The sequence below is a fragment of the Oryza glaberrima genome, chromosome 1, assembly GCF_000147395.1.
Source record: "Oryza glaberrima chromosome 1, OglaRS2, whole genome shotgun sequence".
NCBI lineage: Eukaryota > Viridiplantae > Streptophyta > Magnoliopsida > Poales > Poaceae > Oryza > Oryza glaberrima.
In genome coordinates this window covers 29,013,201-29,034,177 of record NC_068326.1, presented here as the reverse complement: position 1 = coordinate 29,034,177, position 20,977 = coordinate 29,013,201, and the positions used below count along the sequence as shown (strand labels likewise).

General features: G+C 46.2%; 4 protein-coding genes across 7 annotated transcripts; 1 reads left to right on the top strand and 3 right to left on the bottom strand.

Moving 5' to 3' along the window:
* LOC127764250 (uncharacterized) lies at window positions 1-1,482 on the bottom strand. The gene has a single exon (XM_052289107.1). The coding sequence runs from the start codon at window positions 1,287-1,289 to the stop codon at window positions 249-251; it is 1,041 nt and encodes a 346-aa protein (XP_052145067.1). The 5' UTR covers window positions 1,290-1,482; the 3' UTR covers window positions 1-248.
* Window positions 1,483-7,454: 5,972 nt separating this feature from the next.
* LOC127766143 (auxin response factor 3) lies at window positions 7,455-13,200 on the top strand. Of its 2 annotated transcripts, XM_052291211.1 has the most exons (11): window positions 7,460-8,179; window positions 8,266-8,322; window positions 8,732-8,914; window positions 9,019-9,103; window positions 9,737-9,827; window positions 9,911-10,075; window positions 10,196-10,312; window positions 10,390-10,465; window positions 11,836-11,998; window positions 12,085-12,940; window positions 13,048-13,200. In XM_052291211.1, exons 1-10 carry the CDS (start codon window positions 7,760-7,762, stop codon window positions 12,921-12,923), a joined length of 2,196 nt encoding a protein of 731 aa, XP_052147171.1. In that variant the 5' UTR covers window positions 7,460-7,759; the 3' UTR covers window positions 12,924-12,940; window positions 13,048-13,200. The 2 variants fall into 2 exon arrangements, with proteins under 2 accessions (XP_052147178.1, XP_052147171.1); XM_052291218.1 differs by lacking the exons at window positions 11,836-11,998; window positions 12,085-12,940; window positions 13,048-13,200 and adding an exon at window positions 11,396-11,828 and having other exon boundaries at window positions 7,455-8,179.
* Window positions 13,201-13,612: 412 nt separating this feature from the next.
* On the bottom strand, window positions 13,613-17,876 carry LOC127766158 (uncharacterized). 3 transcript variants are annotated; one of them, XR_008016210.1, is made up of 3 exons: window positions 16,881-17,876; window positions 14,889-16,253; window positions 13,613-14,202 (listed from the first exon to the last, which is right to left on the bottom strand). XR_008016210.1 is itself a non-coding variant. In XM_052291230.1 (3 exons), the coding sequence occupies exons 1-2, from the start codon at window positions 17,477-17,479 to the stop codon at window positions 16,941-16,943; spliced, it is 366 nt and encodes a 121-aa protein (XP_052147190.1). In that variant the 5' UTR covers window positions 17,480-17,876; the 3' UTR covers window positions 16,037-16,253; window positions 16,881-16,940. The 3 variants fall into 3 exon arrangements, 1 of the variants encoding a protein (XP_052147190.1); XR_008016207.1 differs by having other exon boundaries at window positions 14,893-16,253; XM_052291230.1 differs by lacking the exon at window positions 13,613-14,202 and having other exon boundaries at window positions 16,037-16,253; window positions 16,881-17,074; window positions 17,248-17,876.
* Window positions 17,877-18,554: 678 nt separating this feature from the next.
* Window positions 18,555-19,950, bottom strand: LOC127760867 (trans-resveratrol di-O-methyltransferase-like). Its single transcript, XM_052285191.1, has 2 exons — window positions 19,126-19,950; window positions 18,555-18,866 (listed from the first exon to the last, which is right to left on the bottom strand). The coding sequence occupies exons 1-2, from the start codon at window positions 19,948-19,950 to the stop codon at window positions 18,555-18,557; spliced, it is 1,137 nt and encodes a 378-aa protein (XP_052141151.1).
* Between the last annotated feature and the right edge of the window lie 1,027 nt (window positions 19,951-20,977).

Sequence of the window (20,977 nt, the reverse complement as noted above, 5' to 3'; positions counted from 1 at the left end):
TGACATATAGTACTGTAGCATGCATTATTTCTTGTACAGTGAGACGAGTACATTCCACTAGTTATCCGACAAAAGTGATTCATCCCTTCAATCACCCCATAACAAGCGCACGTACGAGCGGGCGAGCGACCAGCTCGATCTACCTTCGAAGTAACGTAACATAACTTACTTCCAGCACACAAGGAGGTGAACGCGAGTATACTACCACTGTACTACAAACGCTTCGCAGTATAACATCATTGAGATACTCATGGAATGTACTGCCCGTTCGCGTCGTAGTACCCTGCCGCCGCATTGTCATACCTCCTCCCCGTCTGCACGCCGGCGCGCTGCCCGATGCCAAACTCCTCGTGATCGTTGCCGTTTTCGTACTCTTGCCCGGCCACATTGCCATTGCCATACCTCCTCACCTGCTCGCCGGCACGGTGGCCGACGCCGAACTCCTCCTGATAGTTGCCGTTCGCGTACTCTTGCCCGCCGGCCGCATTGCCGCCAAACTTCCTCCCGCCGTTGAACTCCTCGGGCCGCGTCCGCACCGGGTTGGACTCGCGGCCGTAGCCGTACTTGCCGGTGTTCACGTCGTAGCCGTACCGGCCGTTCTGGTACAGCCTCGTGTCGCTCATCCCGTATTGCTGCTGCGGCTGTTGCTGCTGCTGCTGTCCGCCGCGCATGCGCGCGTACGACATCGGCCGCCCCCTGCCGCTGCGGTCTTCGCTGTACCCAAGCCCGGTGCCGTCGCGTGCCGGCGCCGCGTCCTCCTGCTCGGCCGTGGCCACCGCCGCATTGGTGGTGGTCGTTTGCTGCTGCTGTCCGCGCGGGTACGGCCGCGGCCGCCCCCTGCCGCTGCCGTCTGCGGGGTACCCAAGCCAGGCGTCGTCGTCGCCTGCCGGTGTCGCTTCCTCCTCTTTTTCTTGCTCGGCCGTGGCCGCCGCCGCGCTGGTGGTCGTCAGCTTATCGGCGTCGTGGTGCACGCCGCGGCGGAAGTAGGCCTCCGGGTAGCTCTCCTCCGGGCGGCCGTAGAGGCCGTACCCGCGGTTGTGGCTTCCGCCGCTGGACGGCCGAGAAAACTCATCCGACGCGCGGTTGGAGTTGGTGGCATCCGGCGCCGCTGCCGCTGCCGGTGTCGCTACCGCCACCTTGTCAAGCTCGACGGCTTCGGGGCGCGTCGCCTTGCTGAAGAACATGCGGCCATTGCCCCACGCCGGCCACGCGTCGGCGGCGCCAGCTGCGAGGAACGCGAGCGCGAAAAGGAAGAAGAGGTGGCGAGGAGGGGAGGAGGAGGAAGCCATGGAAGCGTCGGTGGGTTGGCAGCTAGCTAGCCTACAGCGCTGCAGCTCGTACTACTACTGTCTATTGTTTCCGTGCGCACTCACTGATATATAGCCGGGCCGATCTGTGCCCACTAGCGGTGTGGTACAATTGCAGTGAGGAGCACTGGTTTCGCAGCAGTGTGCGTAGAAAGGGAATGGGAACAGAGAAGCAATCAGGCAAACTCGGGCAGGTTAGATCAAAAGGCGCCACTCGCCAGCGCGTGAAGGGGCGGGGATTGTGGGGAGAGCGTGCGTGCGTGCATGGCGCCGCTGTGCGCGATGGTAATTGGGACACGCTGCTGCCTGCATGCGAGATCTATGAGGAATTAGCGTAGGCCTCGGCCTCGCAGTGATGGAAGCCATGAGCTACGAACAAGGACGAGCAACAAGTGATAAGTTCAGCACTGGGCCACTGAGCATTTTGGCAGCGTGAGTTTTTAAATGCCTCCCATGATATGAGCCGTGAGTTGCAAGCACACGATGCGAAGTGTTGATGCGAGCCTGAGTTATTATTACTATCACCTTGTTCGCACTGGTTAATTGATATATATTGTACTCGTGTGGATACATCATCGCGCACTTGTAAAACTTTCCTCGGGTGCCGATTTGGTGGGATGCTGAGGGAAAAACAATGTATAGTAGTAACAAACTTGAATATCCTGTCTATGATGGTTGGAGTGGTAGAAATGCCAGCCCTGATTTGAACCTCTATAATGCTCGATAAAAGATTATGTTCGCGAGAAGAAATAAGCTAACCGACCAATGGCCAAAACGGCATATTTGCAAAAAAAAAAAAAAAAAGTTAGCAACGTTTCACGTCGCATCCTTTGTGGGAGGAGCATCTTTCCCATCCTTGAGAAGGTACCACGAGGTAATATGAGGTACGAGGTATCAATTTAATCTAACCGTTGGTTTATCAGGGGCATGATCAGGCTAACAAAAATAAGGTCTCATCTCTTCCATCTACGGCCGTCCATGCCAGCCGTCTGCGTCGCGCAGGGAGCCCGCCACCGCTATCGAGTGTCGAGCCCGCCGCGCCGTCGTATCGAGGCCGTCGCGCCATCGTCGCGCATGGAGGCCGTTGCCGCTGTCGCGCCGCCGTCGCGCATCGAGGCCAGGAATCTCCATCGCCATGGACTGCGACATGTGTCTTCTCATGAGTACGAGAGAAAGAGGAGAAAAAACAAAAGAAAAATTGAATGGGTAGGGATTCGAGGGAAACACATGAATACCTCCCAAACCAGATCTTGCCCTCTGCGATACTGCTTGTGCAAACAAACATATACACCTATATCGGAAAAGGAAAAAATCCGATTGAACTAATCAATGGGCGGGTTAATCATTTTCAACATCTCCCGACGACCCGACCTGAGTGGAGGCGCCGAGGGGAGTTGGGCACCGAAGGATGAGGAAGGTGGGAGGAGCACGGCACTGACTACAGTCTGCCACCGCCGTCATCCAATAGGTCTCCGTTGTCATCGTCCACTCCGACGATCACCGCCTCTAAGGGAGGAGGAGCCGAGGAGGTCGAGTAGTAGTTGAGCCGGCGTCCCTGCATTTTCCTACCTCCCCTAGGGTCGCCGCTGCGATTTCCCCCTGCTCGGGAGGCTGTTGCATCTACCGCGCTGAACTCATCGCCCAGACCGATGGGGATTCGCTCGATTCGCTACCTGCACTAGTACATGCGAAAGTACAATCGTGCCCTCCCACCATCAAAAGCCATTCGGTACCTGCTCTCACGGTGGTGTGGTACCACGAGGTACCGAAACTTTCCCAGACGTTAGATGGAGTGTAACGAACGGCCAGGATATGGTACCTCCTCTCCTCAAGGACAGTAAAAAATCTCTTGTTGGAGCGTGGCTTTGGAGAATATTCCTGATGCAGCTTTTGTCATTGGTGGACTTTTGGATGTTTAGCGAGGCCTTCACCTTTCCTTTCTCCATTCTTGTCTTGTGGTGGGTGACCGACTTTATTTGTTTGTTTTTATTGGGTTGAGTCGAAGTTATTTCGTTGTTGGAGTGCAATGAAGCTTAGCAAAATTATTTATACGTTGCAATCTTTTTTATGGGTCCTGTTGCTATCCGTGTGTAGGAAGTGGTGCTTTGCTGGCTTGGGTTGATATCCACCATGGGAAGTCGATGTTGGTTGTTCGTTTTGGCAACAAGTTTGGCAATGATGACATGATCATAGTGAAATGGTGACTTCGCCAATCTCAGGATATGCCGATCCGGTCTTCTAGAGGTGTTCATAGGGATAGGGTGTGCTTGTGTTTTATAGGGATGAGTGCACACGCATTGTGAGCGTCTACGTTTGTAATGTATTTCTTAAAAAAACCTTGGGCATTTTGCTAGTCTGTCTTATAATTTTGAAAGTACATCGCCCTTTTTTTACATGCTGGATCGTCGTTGCCATCAGCTGGTGCTAGAATTTTTTTTATTTTTAAATTTTAATTAAAATATTTTAAAAGTAATTTTTTGTTTTGAAAAATTACAACTTTAGACACTTCACGCCCTCATAGAGAGTTTTTTCAAAAACGCCCATCCAAAGGGCGTTAAGGGGGTCTAAATGTAAAATTTCCAGTATAACTTATTAACTCTATGAATTTGCAATTTTAAAGTGTATCATATAAAGTTGTATGAAATCAAACTTTATATCATAATTTTATAGCTCAAGGAAATCTACAACTTCGTAGTTAACAACCTTTTCATTTAAGATTGTTAGTTGCCCAAATGTTCATTACAAAATATAAAACCTATTTTAACAAAATCTCAAATCTACAATACAAACGACATCAGACGGAGATGAACTTTATATAAAAGTTATAGATATCGATGAGATCTACAACTTTTAATTTATTACCTTTTCATTTAAAATCATTTTTAATGTCGAATAAGCATTATTAGTTTTTTAAGCAATTAAAACCAACGGAAAGGGTTTGAACACAAATAAAAACTTTACATTCAGGTCCCTTAATGCCCTCTGGAAGAGCCATTTTAAAAAACCGTCAAGGTGTGAGGCATCTATATTTGTAAATTTTGCAACACGAATTTTTTTTAAAAAAATATTTTAATAAAAAATGTAAAAATTAAAAAAATTCCTGGTGCTGAACATCGTGCAAAACTGCAAAGCCACATACCAGGCTTGTCGCGGCCCATGTCTTCATCCCAACCTCAGTACTCTCAGGCTCTCAGCCTCGTTAAGAGAGTGGCAAGAGCCCAAGACGTACTCAAATAAGAAGCTTGGATCTTGGGCCTTCTCTGAATTAGGCACATATATGGGCCATGAACAAATAGGAATTTATGAACTCGACCGTGTCCTTGTGGATTTTTTCTCTTGCAATCCAGCAAGTCCCTCGCGTGGAAACGACGAAGTGCATGCGCGAGCAGCCCGAGATTTCGCAATCGTATGAAATCTTCCCAGCGAGGCGTCGCGCCGCTCAAAGCATAGGACTACTTCACCAATCACAGCCACCTGGGAGCTGGGAAGCTTTAGGCATTCCCAAGAGGCCCCGGGATATGTTTGAGTAGGTTAAGATTTTAAAATGCAGCTGCTGAGAATCTGAACAAGCTGAAAAACCCGCTTCTAGCTTTTAGTTTATTTTTCAGATTCTACAATTACATATTCTCAGAATCTGAATAAAAAGCTAAGCTGTTTGGGTGAGCTTCTAGCAACTGGATATTCTTGGATAAGCTGCAGCTGCTAGAAGCTCCCCAAATAGAATAGCAAAGCGCTATTTGAGTAGTGCGTAATTCAAAATCGATTTTACTACTCTAAAAATATAACAACTTTTAATTATAATTTTGAAGCTCTGGACAATAAGTACTGCTACACGTATGATCCGATTATATAACTAGAGACATGTACTCATAAATCAATCAAAAGATATCATGTTACAACCGTTAATCAAATTTAGTCGGACAGATATATCGTATGCATAACAATCTTCATGAACAATACATTCAGGATGATGGTAACACTACATTTTTTTGTCGCCATGTTTCTTGGTCAGTTACAGTTAATTTGTAGGCCATTTAGGATGCAGGTGCAGCTCAGCAAATTAGACAACACGTCCACTCTAGTTCAAGCAATTAGAAGCAACGTTCGTGACAACAAGTTGGCTAGTTAATGGTTGTGTTTTTCCCTCCTTGTAGCACATGCTCACTTCTTCTCGAGCACAAGAGTAAGAATAAGGGGATGTTAAAATTTTAGCCAAAATAAACCTTATCAAAATTTTTGGTAGGATTTCTTAAGTGCTTATTAAAGTTTAGCAAAAAACTAAATGTAGGAACAACTTTAGCAACTTTACTAAATAATGTTATGGTTGGAAATGATATTAATTCCCTAAAATTTAGAGTGTAAATTTGAGAATTTACGATGCAAGTTTTGAAAACTGATTTATGTACTTAAAAATATAACGACGCCATAAATATAGTAATCTCGTTGGAAAATTAGAATGAGCCATATTTTCGACCGTTTCTTTGTAAAACTATGGTGCCGTGCCATAATAATGTATGTCTGTACTCCCAGTATCTTTGTGTTAGACAAAAAGACGCGCCGGTAAAAGATAGTAGTACACCCCTCTGAAAGGAAAGAGATGACTAGTACAGTACTTTGATATGCTTTCTCATCGCACGTGAACTCGTGACTCAACCAGATTCAAGAGGTAGCGAGGCCAAAGCAGCAGTACTCGTAATCGAAGAAGGCTGCTAGTGCTAGCGCAGGTCCACCCGGGACGTCGCATACGCAGCGAAGAGCCAAACGTATTCGGTCGACGACCAGCACGGCAGCAACGGGCCGGGCCCGTCGTCGCGAAAGCAGAACGGCTCTAATGTCTTGTCACCCGACGTGCCATGCCACCCCGTGTACCGCCCCCATTCCATCACCCATCCCATCCACATCCCACAACGGGGAGGGGAGGAGGAACTCGCCTGAAAAAGGCGGATCTGGGCCCGCGCGCCCGTCTCCCTGCTTGGCTGCTTCCCTCTCGTTCCAAAAGACGAGCAAAGGGAAGAGGGCAGAGGAGTACTACTACTCCTGCAGTCCTGCGGTGCGTGAGCTGTGCGTGGGCCACGGCCACGGACACAGCAGCGGAGCGGGGGACGTTCCCCCGGGATAGCAGCCGAGCGCGCCGCCTCGTCTCATCACTCGGCCGGCCCGCGCGAGATTGGCTGACGAACAGTGGCTCGCGGCCGTGCACCGCATGCATGCAGTGGCGCTCTGGGCTGGCGGCATCGGCTGCCGCGCCGTCACCCATCGCTAGGTAGGCAGGCAGGCACGCGTGGGGGGAAACGGGTGGACTCTGGTAAAGCCGCACGTTGCCTCACGGGCTCACGGCAAGTAGGGTACGTTACCGAGTAGGAGGAGTACCAGCAAGGCAGGGATCGGCGCGGCGGTATCATTGTTGGTTTCGTTGCTCCTGAATGCTGTGCGAGTAGCCTGCGACTCGCGAACTCGCGATTTCGCGAGTGGTCGCCCGGAGGGGCCCGGTCGGATACTCAACGATTATTGAATGCACGGTGAGTATTAAAAATCTCTGAAAAGAGTATACTGTTAGTAAAAAAAAGAGAGAGGGCATCGTGACAGAGCTGGTCAGACCCGTCGACTGCGTCGCATTGAACGGCATCGTGCAAACGTTGTATATGCTCGCAGCCTGGGCATTAATAACGTGCAGAAGTACAACACTGGTCGTGACGGCCAAGAGCATCAATTCATCACACTTGGGTAGGCTGTCCCGTAAAACAGAGAGCGTCAAATGAGACGCAATCAACACAAGATGCTTCCACTGTATGCTTGTTTCATCAGTTTCGCAGATGAAGCACACCCAGGTACCAACGCATGTACTAAGCTTCACTTTACCACCATGTGTTGATGAAAAGGGTCGGAATCGCACCGTTCTGAATCCATCCAAAGCGGAACTGTGCTAAGAACAGATGACGGCACTGTGCTTCCTTTTCTTTCCACGAGGCGCTGGCGGTGGCATTGGCATCCTGGTGGGGGAACAGTGACCCCCAAAGTTGCAGCAGCCAGCACTACGGCCGCCCCACAGTAGCCAGTAAACGCGCTGCAGCTGCAGCACGCCCCCGCACCGCGCCAAGGGCTAAAACCGAAGTGAAAAAGGAAACCGCGACCAACCCGTCGCCTCTTCACCCGCACCGCACCGTTGCAGCCCGCCCACTCGCTGACTCGCTCCAGCCAGCAGCAACGGAACAGACGACACCACCACGACGCCCGCGTCATAAAGGCATGGGCATTGTCGCAGGCTAGCCACAGCGACGGGGTAGCAGCAGCATCAGCAGCAGCAGCGGCAACAGCGACCGGCATCGATAGCGGCAGCTGAGGAAGGAAGAGGGGCGCGGTCGCCGCAGGAGCGGAGCAGGGGGGGGGCATGGGCTGGGCGGGCTGAGCGCTGAGCAGGAGATGGCTGGAGAGCGACGCCCTCGGAGGCATTAATGGCGTCGTCCGCATCCTCCTCCTCCTCCCCATCCTCGCGGCCGCCGCTGATGGCTCTCCCCTCTTTTTACCGGCCCCCTTGGCCGTCCGAGAGGGGCGGCGAGCAGCGAGCCACCGACTGTTGGGCCGGATCCCCAGCGGCGGGAGGCGGCCGGGCGCGTGCCACCGCCATGGGCATCGACCTCAACAACACCGCGAGCGGCGGCGAGGAGGACGCGCCGGCGCCGGCGCCGGTGTGCCGGGATCTGTGGCACGCGTGCGCTGGGCCGGTGGTGTCGCTGCCGCGGCGGGGCAGCGCGGTCGTGTACCTGCCGCAGGGGCACCTCTCCGCGGCCGGCGCCGGCGGCGGGATCCGCGGGGAGGTGGCGGTTGCCCTCCCTCCCCACGTGGCGTGCCGCGTCGTGGACGTCGAGCTATGCGTGAGTGAACCGCTGTCGCTCGTGGTAGGGTTTTCGCTGTGAGGCCGCGCGTGGTGGGCTGCATTTACATGCTGGACTTTGTGCAGGCGGATGCAGCGACGGACGAGGTGTACGCGCGACTGGCGCTGCGGGCGGAGGGCGAGGTGCAACGCTGCTTCAATTATCTTATTGATTCATGTGCTTCCGGGATTGGGGATTGGATGAGATTCTTGGGGGCGTCAAATGTTGGTTGCCTGCATCCTCTTTTCAGCTTTGGGCGTGGCATAAGCTGCAATGTGATGGGTGTTGAATGAGCTTTGATTTTTATTGGATGTCTAAAAATAGACATTGTTGGTTCATTCTAATTTTAGTGAGCCACATAATTTGGGACTTGCTAGATCTACTTGGCCAGCTTGATATAGTATGAGTGCCGTTTTCTCTGCACAATGTAGCTTCATTTAGCACATCTATCATGCCTCTAATTTGTATATTGTACCGATACGATGAATTGTTTTGGCATAACAAATTCTATTAACAGATTTGATTTATCAATGGTACATTTGGTTGGTTCAGGTATTTGAGAGGAACTTGCATGGTGGTGGAATCGAAAGGGAGGATGACATGGAGGATGGTGATGAGGAAAGGAAGTCCAGGATGCTGCACATGTTCTGCAAAACACTAACGGCCTCTGATACAAGCACACATGGAGGGTTCTCTGTTCCTCGTCGGGCTGCTGAGGATTGCTTTCCACCTCTGGTGATGAGATTAGAAGTTTGATTTGTTTCCTATTGACTCTTCAAGTGACTGCTTTTCTTGTGATGTAACTCTAACGAAGTTTGTTTTCTTTCGTGCCTTAATAGGACCACAAACAGCTAAGGCCTTCTCAAGAGCTTGTTGCCAAGGATTTGCATGGAGCAAAGTGGAGGTTCCGCCATATTTATAGAGGTGACGTCCGAGTACTTGATAAGGGATATGCAATGCCCTTGTTACACAATCTATTTATTTAATTGCTAGTAAATGTTTGATTTGATACCTTTGTATCGGAAACTTGTACGTCATACTCATGTTTGATGATCGGGCATATACAGAGCATTGCTAAATTATGTGTGACTGTTTTAGCTTTGAAAGAGGTCAGGAAGTATTTTAGTCAATGCTACAAAATATATGGCAGGTGTAGCTTTTCAACTCTTTGAATGTTTGACATTCTAAGTGGTCAGTAGTTTTGCCTGTCTGAACTGCGTGTTCAGTCGTCTTTGCCATTCCCTAGGATGCAAATTATTTCCTTTCTAGTTCATCTTCTGATACAATTTATGTTATTCTTTTGTGACTTCCATCACTTTGTTATATATGGTGTGTTATCTCTGCAGTGAAAATTACTTCTGTTAATAAAACTGTACAATTTTGCTCAGATAGTAGTGTCCTTGAAACAGTGGATAGAGGATGCTCTCCAATCTTATTGTTGTCCAAGCCAATATCTCCATTTTGATTACAAGGGAAATGCACAAGTTATCTTGTAGTTATAGCATGTGATGGAGCAAAGTATGACATTATGAATTTTTAACATTCTTTTCATTCCAGGTCAACCTCGCAGGCATCTTTTAACAACTGGATGGAGCTCCTTTGTCAATAAAAAGAAACTGGTCTCAGGGGACGCGGTGTTATTTCTCCGGTAATCACTTGATCCAGGTGTTAACCATAAAGCTAATGCTTTCTTGTCTATATTTTCTAACGAAGCATTTTAAGCGTTTGCAGGGGTGATGATGGTGAGCTAAGATTGGGTGTTCGAAGAGCTACTCAGCTTAAAAATGAAGCGATTTTCAAAGCTTTTAGTAGCGAAAGTTCAAAGATGCGCACACTGTCGGCTGTGGCTGATTCCTTGAAACATGGAAGTGTTTTTCACATTTGTTACAACCCAAGGTCTGCTGAATAAAACATATAGTGTTTCATTTTGTGTGGTCCAACTCAACACAATGTCATTTTCTCTGGGGCAGTTGAACTATATATCCATTCACATATTGTAATCATTGGACTTTGTAGGGCTACTGCTTCTGAGTACGTTGTTCCATATTGGAAGTTCGTGAAAAGCTTCAACCATCCAGTTTGTATTGGAATGAGGTTCAAGTTTCATTTTGAGAGTGAAGATGTTAATGAGAGGTTTGCATTTTTCAGTTGAACTATCTTTTTTTTGTTTTTGCATAATACTTTCTTGGGTCTTACTATCTGTGTTGTAGGCGTTCTGGAATGATTGCCGGTGTTAGTGAAGTAGACCCCATCAGATGGCCTGGTTCAAAGTGGAGAAGCCTTCTGGTATGCATTTGAGCTGCTTTTTTATTAAGCTTGTTGACTACGGAACATTAACTTTTGGCTACCTGCCAAGTCTTTGAAACATATATTAGGGCACCACATATAGTCAATTTCAGTTACTGTTTTGTCTATCGGATTAAATGTGAGGTTATTTCACACATTAAAATAAATTCATCAAGTTAGCTGAAGTGCTGAACTCTTGAATATGGGTGCAACATCCTTCTTGTCAAACTCAAATTTTGAATCCAAGCCTGATCTTGTGGAGTAGAGAGATTACTTAGGATGTTCTATGATCTTTTGTTTGTGAGTAAATATGTGCAAACATTAATAAATGCTCAAGTGAGAACTGAGAAGTTGTCGAAATAAATTCAATACGTAATAAAAATGGTGTGCTATAAAAATGATTAGATGATTTGTATCACTTTGATTCCTACATTTTGCAGTCTCTTGCTTAGCCCACATTAGTGGTTGGGACAAATCATATTAGTCAATTGGGATGATATATCAAGAATAAAATGCCAACCCATCTAAAGGGAATCAGAACAAATGGTCTTGTAAGTCCTTGAGGCACCTTAAGACAAATGGTCCTCGCATGCATTTCTTTTTCACACTTCTGATCCCAAGATTCCCATGTAGGTTTACCATTAGCAGATGTCAGATAGAGAATTGTTTCTGCTGGAGTAAAATTTCTTAAGTATCTAGGCTTTTGTAGTTTGAGAACTTTGTAGTTCCTGCATTTCTATTAATAGAAATGGGGAGTTTGGCCCCTTGATAAAAAATAAGATAGAGAATTGTTTCACGCATATTTGGATTGAAAAGGACAATAATGATGTAGGATGTGTACAATCTGTTTATCCGTTTTGCTGTTTATAACATCTGGTTGGCAGCTAAAAAAAACTCTCTTGATGAGGAATTTCGTTGGTCTTCTGCCAGTTGCCAATGTTTGTCACCCTATGCCGCCCAATGAAGCTCATTGAGCACACAGGAGAAACAAAACAGTGAAGAGAATACTAGAGGCATGTTATTATTGCTTGCTAATATGGGCTGGAACTTGTTTGCTTTCGTAATGTAAGCTGTAAGGATCATCAAAGTTGTGCAAAACCAATTATTTAGAGGATTTACTAACTGTAACCATATACATTTTAATGCTATCAACACCTTTTATGATGGCATCCATGTCTGTTTAGGTGGGGCTAAATATTTTTTATTGGATTGGACCAAGACCACATTATCAAGGCCCCATAGGAAGCCTAACAGCTTACAATTTTTATAGATTTTGATTTGTCCATTATAAATCGTTTATGGTGAATCTATTGTCAATACTACCCAAATTCGCTAATGTTAGCAATTTGATTTGCTGTCTTTTCATACAGGTTCGATGGGAGGATGCTACTGACTGCAACAGCCAAAATAGAGTATCTCCATGGGAGATTGAGATAGTTGGTGGTTCAATCTCTGTTGCTCATTCTCTGTCGGCATCCAGTTCTAAAAGAACCAAATTATGCCCTCAGGGCAATTTGGACGTGCCAGCTCTGTGTGAGTTCCAAGAGCACGAGGTCAATACTTGGATCTATAAATTCTTTAACCCTATATGCTTATTGGTTTTTGTGTTAATCCTGTAGATGGAAATGGTCGTCCAGACTCGGTGGAAACTGAAAAGTTCCCCAGGGTCTTGCAAGGTCAAGAATTGATGGGTTCTAGGACCCATCGTGTTACTTGTTCTCCTCAGTCAATCGACATTACAAAAAGTAAGTCTTTTGATGCTTGGAGATTCCTTACTGATACACGAAGCTGCATGTTGGGCAGTTCAACAAGCAGACTTCCAGTGCAGTACTCTGGCTATACCCACCAATCTGTAAGCTTCGGTGAATCTATTGGATTCCCAGAGGTCTTGCAAGGTCAAGAAATTTCTCAGACAGTTCCTCCGTTTCAAGGAATGTTGCCTGATGCATGTTCAGCGAAAAGCAGATATGAATTAAAGAATTATGTGTGCACCCCAGCTACCATGAATGGACTATCATCTGCAAATGAAGGATATTGTCTCTCCCTGTCAACTGTGCCACCTTCTCCACCTTCCAGTCTTATGTTATACCAAACAGGGGTACCACAGCTTGAATTGGCAAGCAAGAACAATGACAAAAGTGGAAATGACAGCCAACCAGCCTTGCGACAGCACAAGTTGCTCAGTGAAACTAGCTGGGACCAGTTTAAAATTGGAAAAGCTTCAACACCTGGGAATGCTACTAAGCCTGGTAATGGTGGAAGGGAGGTTGACAGAACTAGTTGCCGCCTTTTTGGTTTTTCCTTGACCGAGAAGATTATCCCAACAGACAAAGATGGTGAAAAGGAAGTGAGTTATGAAACTGATTGCCAAAATCCACGGATGCTAGACTTGTTTGGGTACAATTGCAGTACGCCTGGTGCTCTTCATGCCCTTTGTGCTGCTCCTTTGGGAATATGATGCTACTTGAGTAACTGGTATGCTCTAGTTCTTCCTTACTGCTGAAAATTCACTTCTCCTGTACCTTTGGACCTCGTACTCTACCATTATCCAAAAGCTAATTTGGTCACTGACATTTACACAGGGAGGGATACGTACATGTGGAGACGCAGCCACTCCACGCTTCATCCCAGATGTAAACGGCATCGGTCTGGTTATGGTCCCACCGTTCCTGATGCTTTGCATGTAGGTATTGCTGCCTCACGCCTGAATACCTACGTGCGGTCAGGCGAATAAAGCGACTCGATTGTATGTTTGACTGCAGCTCTAGCTGTCGAGTCGGAAGGGCGATGATGTTTATCGTCGTTAATGTACCATCGGCACCCTGTTTATGCAGAAATGTGGACCTAATTATTATGAACTTATTTCCTTAGTTCTATGTATGGTTAGCTTCTGATCTAGACCTAGTTATGAGCCTATTTCAGAAGTGCTATGTATGGTTTGCTTGTCAATATTTGTTTCTGTATCGGTACAAATCACTATGTTTGTATGTTTATTATGCACTTCTTTTGTGTTTTAACATCAGATGCGTTCCATATGGATTTCGTTTATTTCCGCCATTGTGATGTATACCCGGCACAGGATCCATAATAGAGAGGGAATCGTGGGCTAGCTTCTGATCTAGACCTAGTTATGAGCCTATTTCAGAAGTGCTATGTATGGTTTGCTTGTCAACATTTGTTTCTGTATCGGTACAAATCACTATGTTTGTACGTTTACTAGAGGTGAACGCGCGCTTCGCGCGTTGCACCAGTGGTGCCAGGAGAGGGAAATCATTGATTACATCTGTTGGTTCTAGTAGGTAACTGAAACAAATGCTATTTGCAAGGTCTGTGAAGGTCAAGTATAGGCTAACGACATGGTGTGAGATTTAGGTTTAGTGTAGTGCAAAAAATGAAGTTTTGTGACGTGAGCATTTATATTGATAGTTGTTATAGAGGCTAAAAGCTAATCACAACATATATGCAGATTGTGGACAGTCCTAAATAGCAAAATGTGCCACATGTTTGATGGCAGGATAGACAGTACATAGTAGTTTTATAGTGGTAGCATTGAAACAGTTCTGCTAGATGAGCACATAGGAGTATAGGACTATAAAACTATATTACACATGGCTAAATTCTACTAATATGGTTTGGATGCCTTCACCGAATTCACACAGGGGCCCTTTTGTTGATGTGCAAATGGAAGTGCAATATTTTTTGCTATGACGAATTGCTTCCCCCGTGTACATAGCTGCCTGAGAAGTGATGCAAAAATACAATTTTTTTTATCACTACTGGCAGTCAATAATCTTATGGCATTGAACTACTCAACAATATTAGAACAATTAAGCATCCTTGTTTCCTAGTAATGTTCTTTTTCTGAATGTGAAAAAAGCAAGTTAACATAGTTGTTTTTTGGTATATATTCAGATTGTAAGAATCAATGAAGCAATTGCCGATGTCAAGTAATCTGTGAATGAATTAACTGAAGGACCACCAGCAGGTACAAATTTAGCCCAATGTGAGGAAATTAATTAAACATCTCAAATAGCAGGGGGGGCACAAAAAGGTACCAACCAAAAGCAAAGTAATGATTTATCCATACTAAAAAAACAAACAGGTAAACAATCCAAACTGTTTTCAGTAATTTTCTAATAATCAGGTATGTGAACCAAATAATGCACACAGCAGCATATTTATTCAGCAAAGAAAGTTGGAATGGATGGTATTGTAGGATTGTAAAGGTCAATCTGTCAAGTTAACCTATTGGTTTCTGGTTGTACATCTTTTACATAGATTATAAAAGGTATGTGATTTTAATACCTAAATCATAGCAAGCACAATAATTTTATGAGCAGATACTATCAGTATGTTTAAAGGAAGAGGGTGAAAGTGCAAGCTAGTCAAATAATACATAACTTAGTTAAAATGGGATTTTAACCTACAGGGCAGCGCTCATCGTCCTAAACTGAAGCTTTATCATCCCAAACCAATAGTTATATTATCAAGAGTCCTGAAAAACCACTTCTATGGCAAGAGCAAATAATAACATTAGTCGTTTCAAAGAAAACTTCAATTTTAGAACCCTAATCAAGCCAATCTTTTATATGCTAGTCTAAGCATTACCTAATCATCACATATTAAATAAAAAAGGGCATAAATATTAGAAGCATTAGGTAGAAGATTCAAAGTGAGCTGCAATAAAAACTGGATGCATCCAATGTAGAACATGAGAAGCATCTGAAGGACAAGTCAGTTACATTTGTAAAATATCATAGGCATTACTGAATGCAAATTAGAAAACAATGTAACATCATTTTTTTATATCAAGTTAAATTCTGTTGCACATCGTGGGGATGTCATGATAATTTAATATGTTCAGAGTTAATGTCTATTATGTCATGATAATTAATTTTTTTTATAGAGTTACCAATCTTCAGCTATAACTTGCAACAGAATTCTTGTTCACAAACAACCAAATTATAGAACTAATATATGCCTATTTGGTAAACAGATAATCAACTAAATTTTCACTTCCGTAAAGAACATGTCAAATATAATTTAAACGGTGAACTCAAGGTAGGCAACGAACAACGGTCAGCCAAACTGGTTGCCAGTGGTGCCATTTCTCCTCCTGGAGGATGGCACCAATGCAGGCATCCTTTGTTCTGATCTACTATGTTGTGTGCACCTGGAGTCTTGGCGTGTTAAGGCAGGCATCAGCCTATCATAGCCTAGTTTTGCTACTGAAACCATTGCACCAGCTAAAGCCTACAAGAATAAGAGAAGTGGACAGCTATGCCAGTCCTTTGATCTTGCACCAATCCATCATGTTTTCTTTGGTTCTTCTAATATTATTCGCAAAGCAATAATGTAATCCATTGTAATGCAGCAGCTGATTGGCGTTGGGAAGATTAGATAGCTTAGAATAGAATTGAAGCTATAGATGGATTGTGCAACAAATTGAGATAAATTGATTTTCTATTGTTAGGCGCCGGCCCTAAGTGGCATAGCGCGTAGCTGTGCTCGACGGGAGGGCGAGGACGCACGCCTCGCCTCCCCGGAGCCGTGGTGGAAACTAACAGGAACTGGGATTAACTTCTTTCTTGATTAATCACTTAAACCGAATGGCCTATATAGGCTTACAATGGAAAACCAAACAGCTACTAACCAGGAACTAACAACTTAATCTTCCTAACAAACTTAATCACTGAAACTAATCCTAACAACTTGATCCAACATCACGGCGCCTGCTCTGGCTGTTGGCGTCGGTTCCAGCGCTGATACTGAATGCCCCACATAACATCTATAGTGCAAAAAGAGCAGACACATAGCGAGCTTTAGTAATCACATCCAAAATTAATAGAGAAAATTACAGTTCATTAATTTATTTTTGGTGCAACAGTAATATACAGTTCTGATCCAGACCTGTATAACCTTTATCAAATGCACTTGTATATTTTTGGTACAACAGTAATATATAGCAGCAGTAGTAGTGATTAGTGTGATTAGTGTATACGTTTAGTCTCAGATTCTGCATGTAAAAGGTCATCTAATGTCAAGTTATAAACATGCTCGTTATAAATTAATTTTATAGAAGTCACTACCTTCAAGGGGCATAATTAGTAATGAACAAACTAAAAATGCAAAGCCAGAATCTATTTTGATGAAGATGCATGACTACATTTGGATGGAGCATTATCAAATTATTATCCACAAAAAATATTGTACATTGCTATATTTTGCTGGAACAAATCAGCATACTCGTACTTCAACAAAAGATATATCAATTTCTTATACTTGGAAACAAAGAATCTTATGCATTAACTCATTTGTAATTTAAAGTCATCAGCATGCTACAATGGATCGTAGATGAACCCCTTAAAGAAATGCACAGCCAAATTAACAGCAACACTACCAAAGCAAAGCTCACCGCCATCAAAGTGGGGTCACATTCGGTGGAGATGCAACCTGGTTGTGGTGGCAGATGACCTTAGATGCTGTGCCAGAGGACCAGTAGGGCAGCACGGCCGTGACGCAAGGGGATGGAGGTGGCAGCATCCTCTAGGAACCCCGCGCCGATGCCCTTCTCTGCTTTGCGTAAGCTCAACAAAGCTTCACTACAAGCTGCATTCACACGCTCACATTCATAGTGTTACACTGATTTAAACTTGCAAAGAAAAATTCAATACACATATCTTCATCGGTCCAAATTAATCACAGTATCACACTAAGACCACCAACTTGGCAAAGATATAACATGCAGTATGAAATTCCAGAGGAAACTTTCCTCTCCTCACTTCCTTCCAAAAAGGCAGAAGAAGAGGTAGGATGGAGCTGACGAGGAGCCCTCCATGCGGCAGATCCAGCAGCACCCGCCGTACTGGAGACCGCCGCTGTCCGAAACGGGACACCAATGCCACAGATCATGCAGCTCCCTCTCCAAATCGGTTCACCGACCTCCTGGATCCAGTGATTCCTCGTCTCCTCGACGTCCCACACGCACGTCCGTGGCCGCCTAATCGCAGGCATCCGCTGATCCGGAAATGAACAGGATGGAGAGGGAGAGGGAGAGGGAGAGAGGGGCAGTGCCGGGCATAGAGGTAGAAGAGTAGAAGGCGGCTCCTGGCTTCCCCTCGCTTCAGGGCGGCCGGATCTGCCGGCGAGGAGGCCGGAGTCACCGGATCCGACAGTCCCGGCCTCCTCGTTGGCGGATGCGGCGCGGGAGCGAGAGGATGGCGATGGCAGGACGACGGCGCGGCGACAGCAACAGCTCGCAGTAGGGAGTGCGCGGGGGAGGTCGCCAACTGCGGGAAGAAGAGGATGAGGGGACGGCACGCGGCGGCGGCCGTCGCTTGGGCAGGAGAGAGAGCGGAGCGAGAGGAGAGGAGGCAGAGGAATGGTGGCGGCTAGGGTTTGGGGAAAGGGGTGAGGGTTGTTTTTGTTTTGCAACAACACCCCTAAACTTCTAGTTTTCAGAGCGCGGTTCAATTCTCCTTTTTTCGCTTCTTCATATAGAATATTGTTTTCTTAAGAGGTCCTCTAAGTAAGAGCGCACAACGTTAGAACTAAGGACCAGGGATCTATAACAAATTATCAAGTAAATAAAGGGTGTTTTTGATAAATCACCAACGACGACACGGACGTGCGAGAGCTCACGAAAACCACCCGCCATCCAGCGCCTCGCTGACGCGTCGGCACGCGCAGGTGGCCACGCCAGCTCAAAAATCTCCAGGAGCCGCAAATCTCGGCAGGTTTGTATATAAGCGATTATGCACTTCTTTTGTGTTCTAACATCAGATGGTTTCCATATGGATTTCGTTTACCTTTTCCTCCATTGTGATGATACCCGGCACATGATCCATAATACAGAGGGAATCATGGTTTAGCTACTGATCTAGACCTAGTTATGAGCCTATTTCAGGAGTGCTATGTATGGTTTGCTCATCAACATTAGATTCTGTATCGGTATACAAATCACTATGTTTTGTATGTTTATTATGCACTTTTTTGTGTTTTTACATCAGATGCATTCCATATGGATTTTTCGTTTACCTATCTCACCGTTGTGATGTACCCGGTACAAAGATCCATAATAGAGAGGGAATCATGGGTAAACCTCGATGACGGACCGGATGCCCAGGACGTGCAGGATCTTGTAGCCGCTGAAGCCCGCGTCGTGGAATATCTTGCAAAACTCCCGCTCGTCGCGCTCGGGGCTCCCCACCACCCCCATCATCATCACGTCCCACAGCAGCTGCGTCTCCGTGTCCCTCACGCCATCTCCCAAGCTCGACGACGATCCCACCACCAGGTCCATCACAATCACCCTCCCGCCGTCCTCCCTCGCCGGCACCGCCTCTCTGCACCGCCGCAGTATCCGCACGCACTCCTCGTCCCCCCACCCATGCAGGATCCACTGCAAAAATAGATGTCATACTTAGAGTCTCATCAGTTGGCCTAATAAGTCAAAGTAAAAGCTAAAATTAAATTTTTAATTTGATTTTAAGATATTTTAACGTATTTTTTATAGTTGGCTTTTAAGTTGATAGGAACAAATATATAAGAAGTTTTACATATTAATTAATTTCTATTTTCTGATAAATCGTTTTTGGTTTATTGGAATATAGGCAAGCAATTGCGAGGATTAGAGGAGAAGGCGCCTGTAATGGTGTGACCCTGAGGAGGACGGCGTCGGCCTTGGGGACGTGGTCGAACATGTCCCCGGCGACGAACTCGACGCCTCCGTCGCCTGGTGGGACGGTCGCGACGACTTGCGGTAGTTCGAGGACGGTGCACCTGACGTGAGGGAACGCGGCGGCGATGGCCCTGGCGGCGCCGCCGGACCCGCCGCCGACGTCCACCAGCGAAGTGATCCCCCGGAACAGCTGCGCGCCGCCGTGTTGGTGGCCGTGCAGGAGCACGTCCATCACGAAGCGGCCGTCGCACGCCATGGCGTCGTTGAACGCCGCGCCGAACCCCGGGTCGTCCTTCGCCACCGCCCAGAGTTCGCGCCCGCCGTGGACGGCGGCGAACGGCACGCGCGGCGCGTCCGCTCCTTCGTCGTCGTCGTCGGCGGCGGCGGCGCGGAACCACGAGGCCAGAGAGATGGACGGCGACACGATGATGGGGTGCAGCATGGCGCGCGCGAACGGCGAGAGCCCCTGCCCCGCGCCCCCGGGCGCGGAGACGAGGAGACGCGAGACCGCGGTGAGCCCGTAGGCGTCCTCCGCACCCGCGGCCGCGTCGAAGATGCCACCGTGCGCGAGCAGCCGCATGAGGCGGCGCAGGAAGGGCTCCCTGGAGCGCGGCAGCGCGAGCTCCGCGACGAGCTCGGGAACCGTAACGGCGCCGCCACGGCGGTGGACGGCGTCAGGGATGCCGAGCTCGACGGCGCAGCGGAGGGACATGGACTTGGTGTACGCGAAGATATGGTTCCACAGCTCAGCTTGGGCCCGGAGGAGCTCGTCGGCGGCGAGGTCGGAGTTGCTGCTGGCGTCCATTGCTCAGCTGCTCAGTGTTTGGCCCGAGTGATTAATTAGCTTTTGGTTCCGTAATCAAACATGACAACTTTAGGATACTACGAAATTATGAAGAATCCTATATTCTTGCCTCCTTCAAGTTGTTGGGTTTTGTCTTCATTGTGAAATCGCATTTCGCATGCATTTACAAGGAGAAGATGCTGCCGAAATCCATAATGCTTAACATGCAAGTGCTGATAAAAAAATGTTACTAGTAGATTAGCTCTGAGTGATCAAGTCAGAAGTCAAAAAGTAGTTACTTAAGTTGTTTTTCTTTACTAACATATCGTGCATGTATAAGTCGCAGCTAAAATTTAAATTTTAAAACCTAAACTTCAAGTTGATTTTAATGTTTTTTTTCATCATATTTTACTTCTAGCCTGAACTTTTAAGTTGCTCAAAATCAGTTTGAGTAAATTTTATTTTGGTTCAACTTTTATTACTGATGTTTCATTTTGAATCAGAAATCTTTTTTAAAAAAAAAACTCGTATATTAACTTGAGATAATTGGACTCCTAATTATAGCTCGTGATTTTCTAACAAAGTATATATCCAAACAAATTTAACATGGTGAATTTCACGTTAACTAAATTATATCAATAATAAGATTAAAATAGTTTTCACCCGTTACAACGCATGTGTATTTTTTATAGTTTAAGAAAATAACATAGCCTTACGGTCCAGTAAACCTTCTTTGGATAAAAGTACATTGGGGGACATAAGGGTTTAATCTTTCGGTTGGGCTATTTGTATCTGCGGTGGTCGAAATATTGAAATTGTATGAATTTTTTAATACAATCTGATCAAATTTGAAAAAAAAAACCAAATTCACGAAAAAATAAAAAAAATGCGGCCGAAATAATATGGTATCGGCTGGGGCGGTCCGATAGGACCAACTTCGGAAATTTCGTTCGGCAATTTTAAACCCGTAGTGTTAGAGATCCAAACAACCACAAAATTAAATTACTGGAGTAGTAGAGTGCTAGTAGACCAGAAGAGGGGAGTCAAA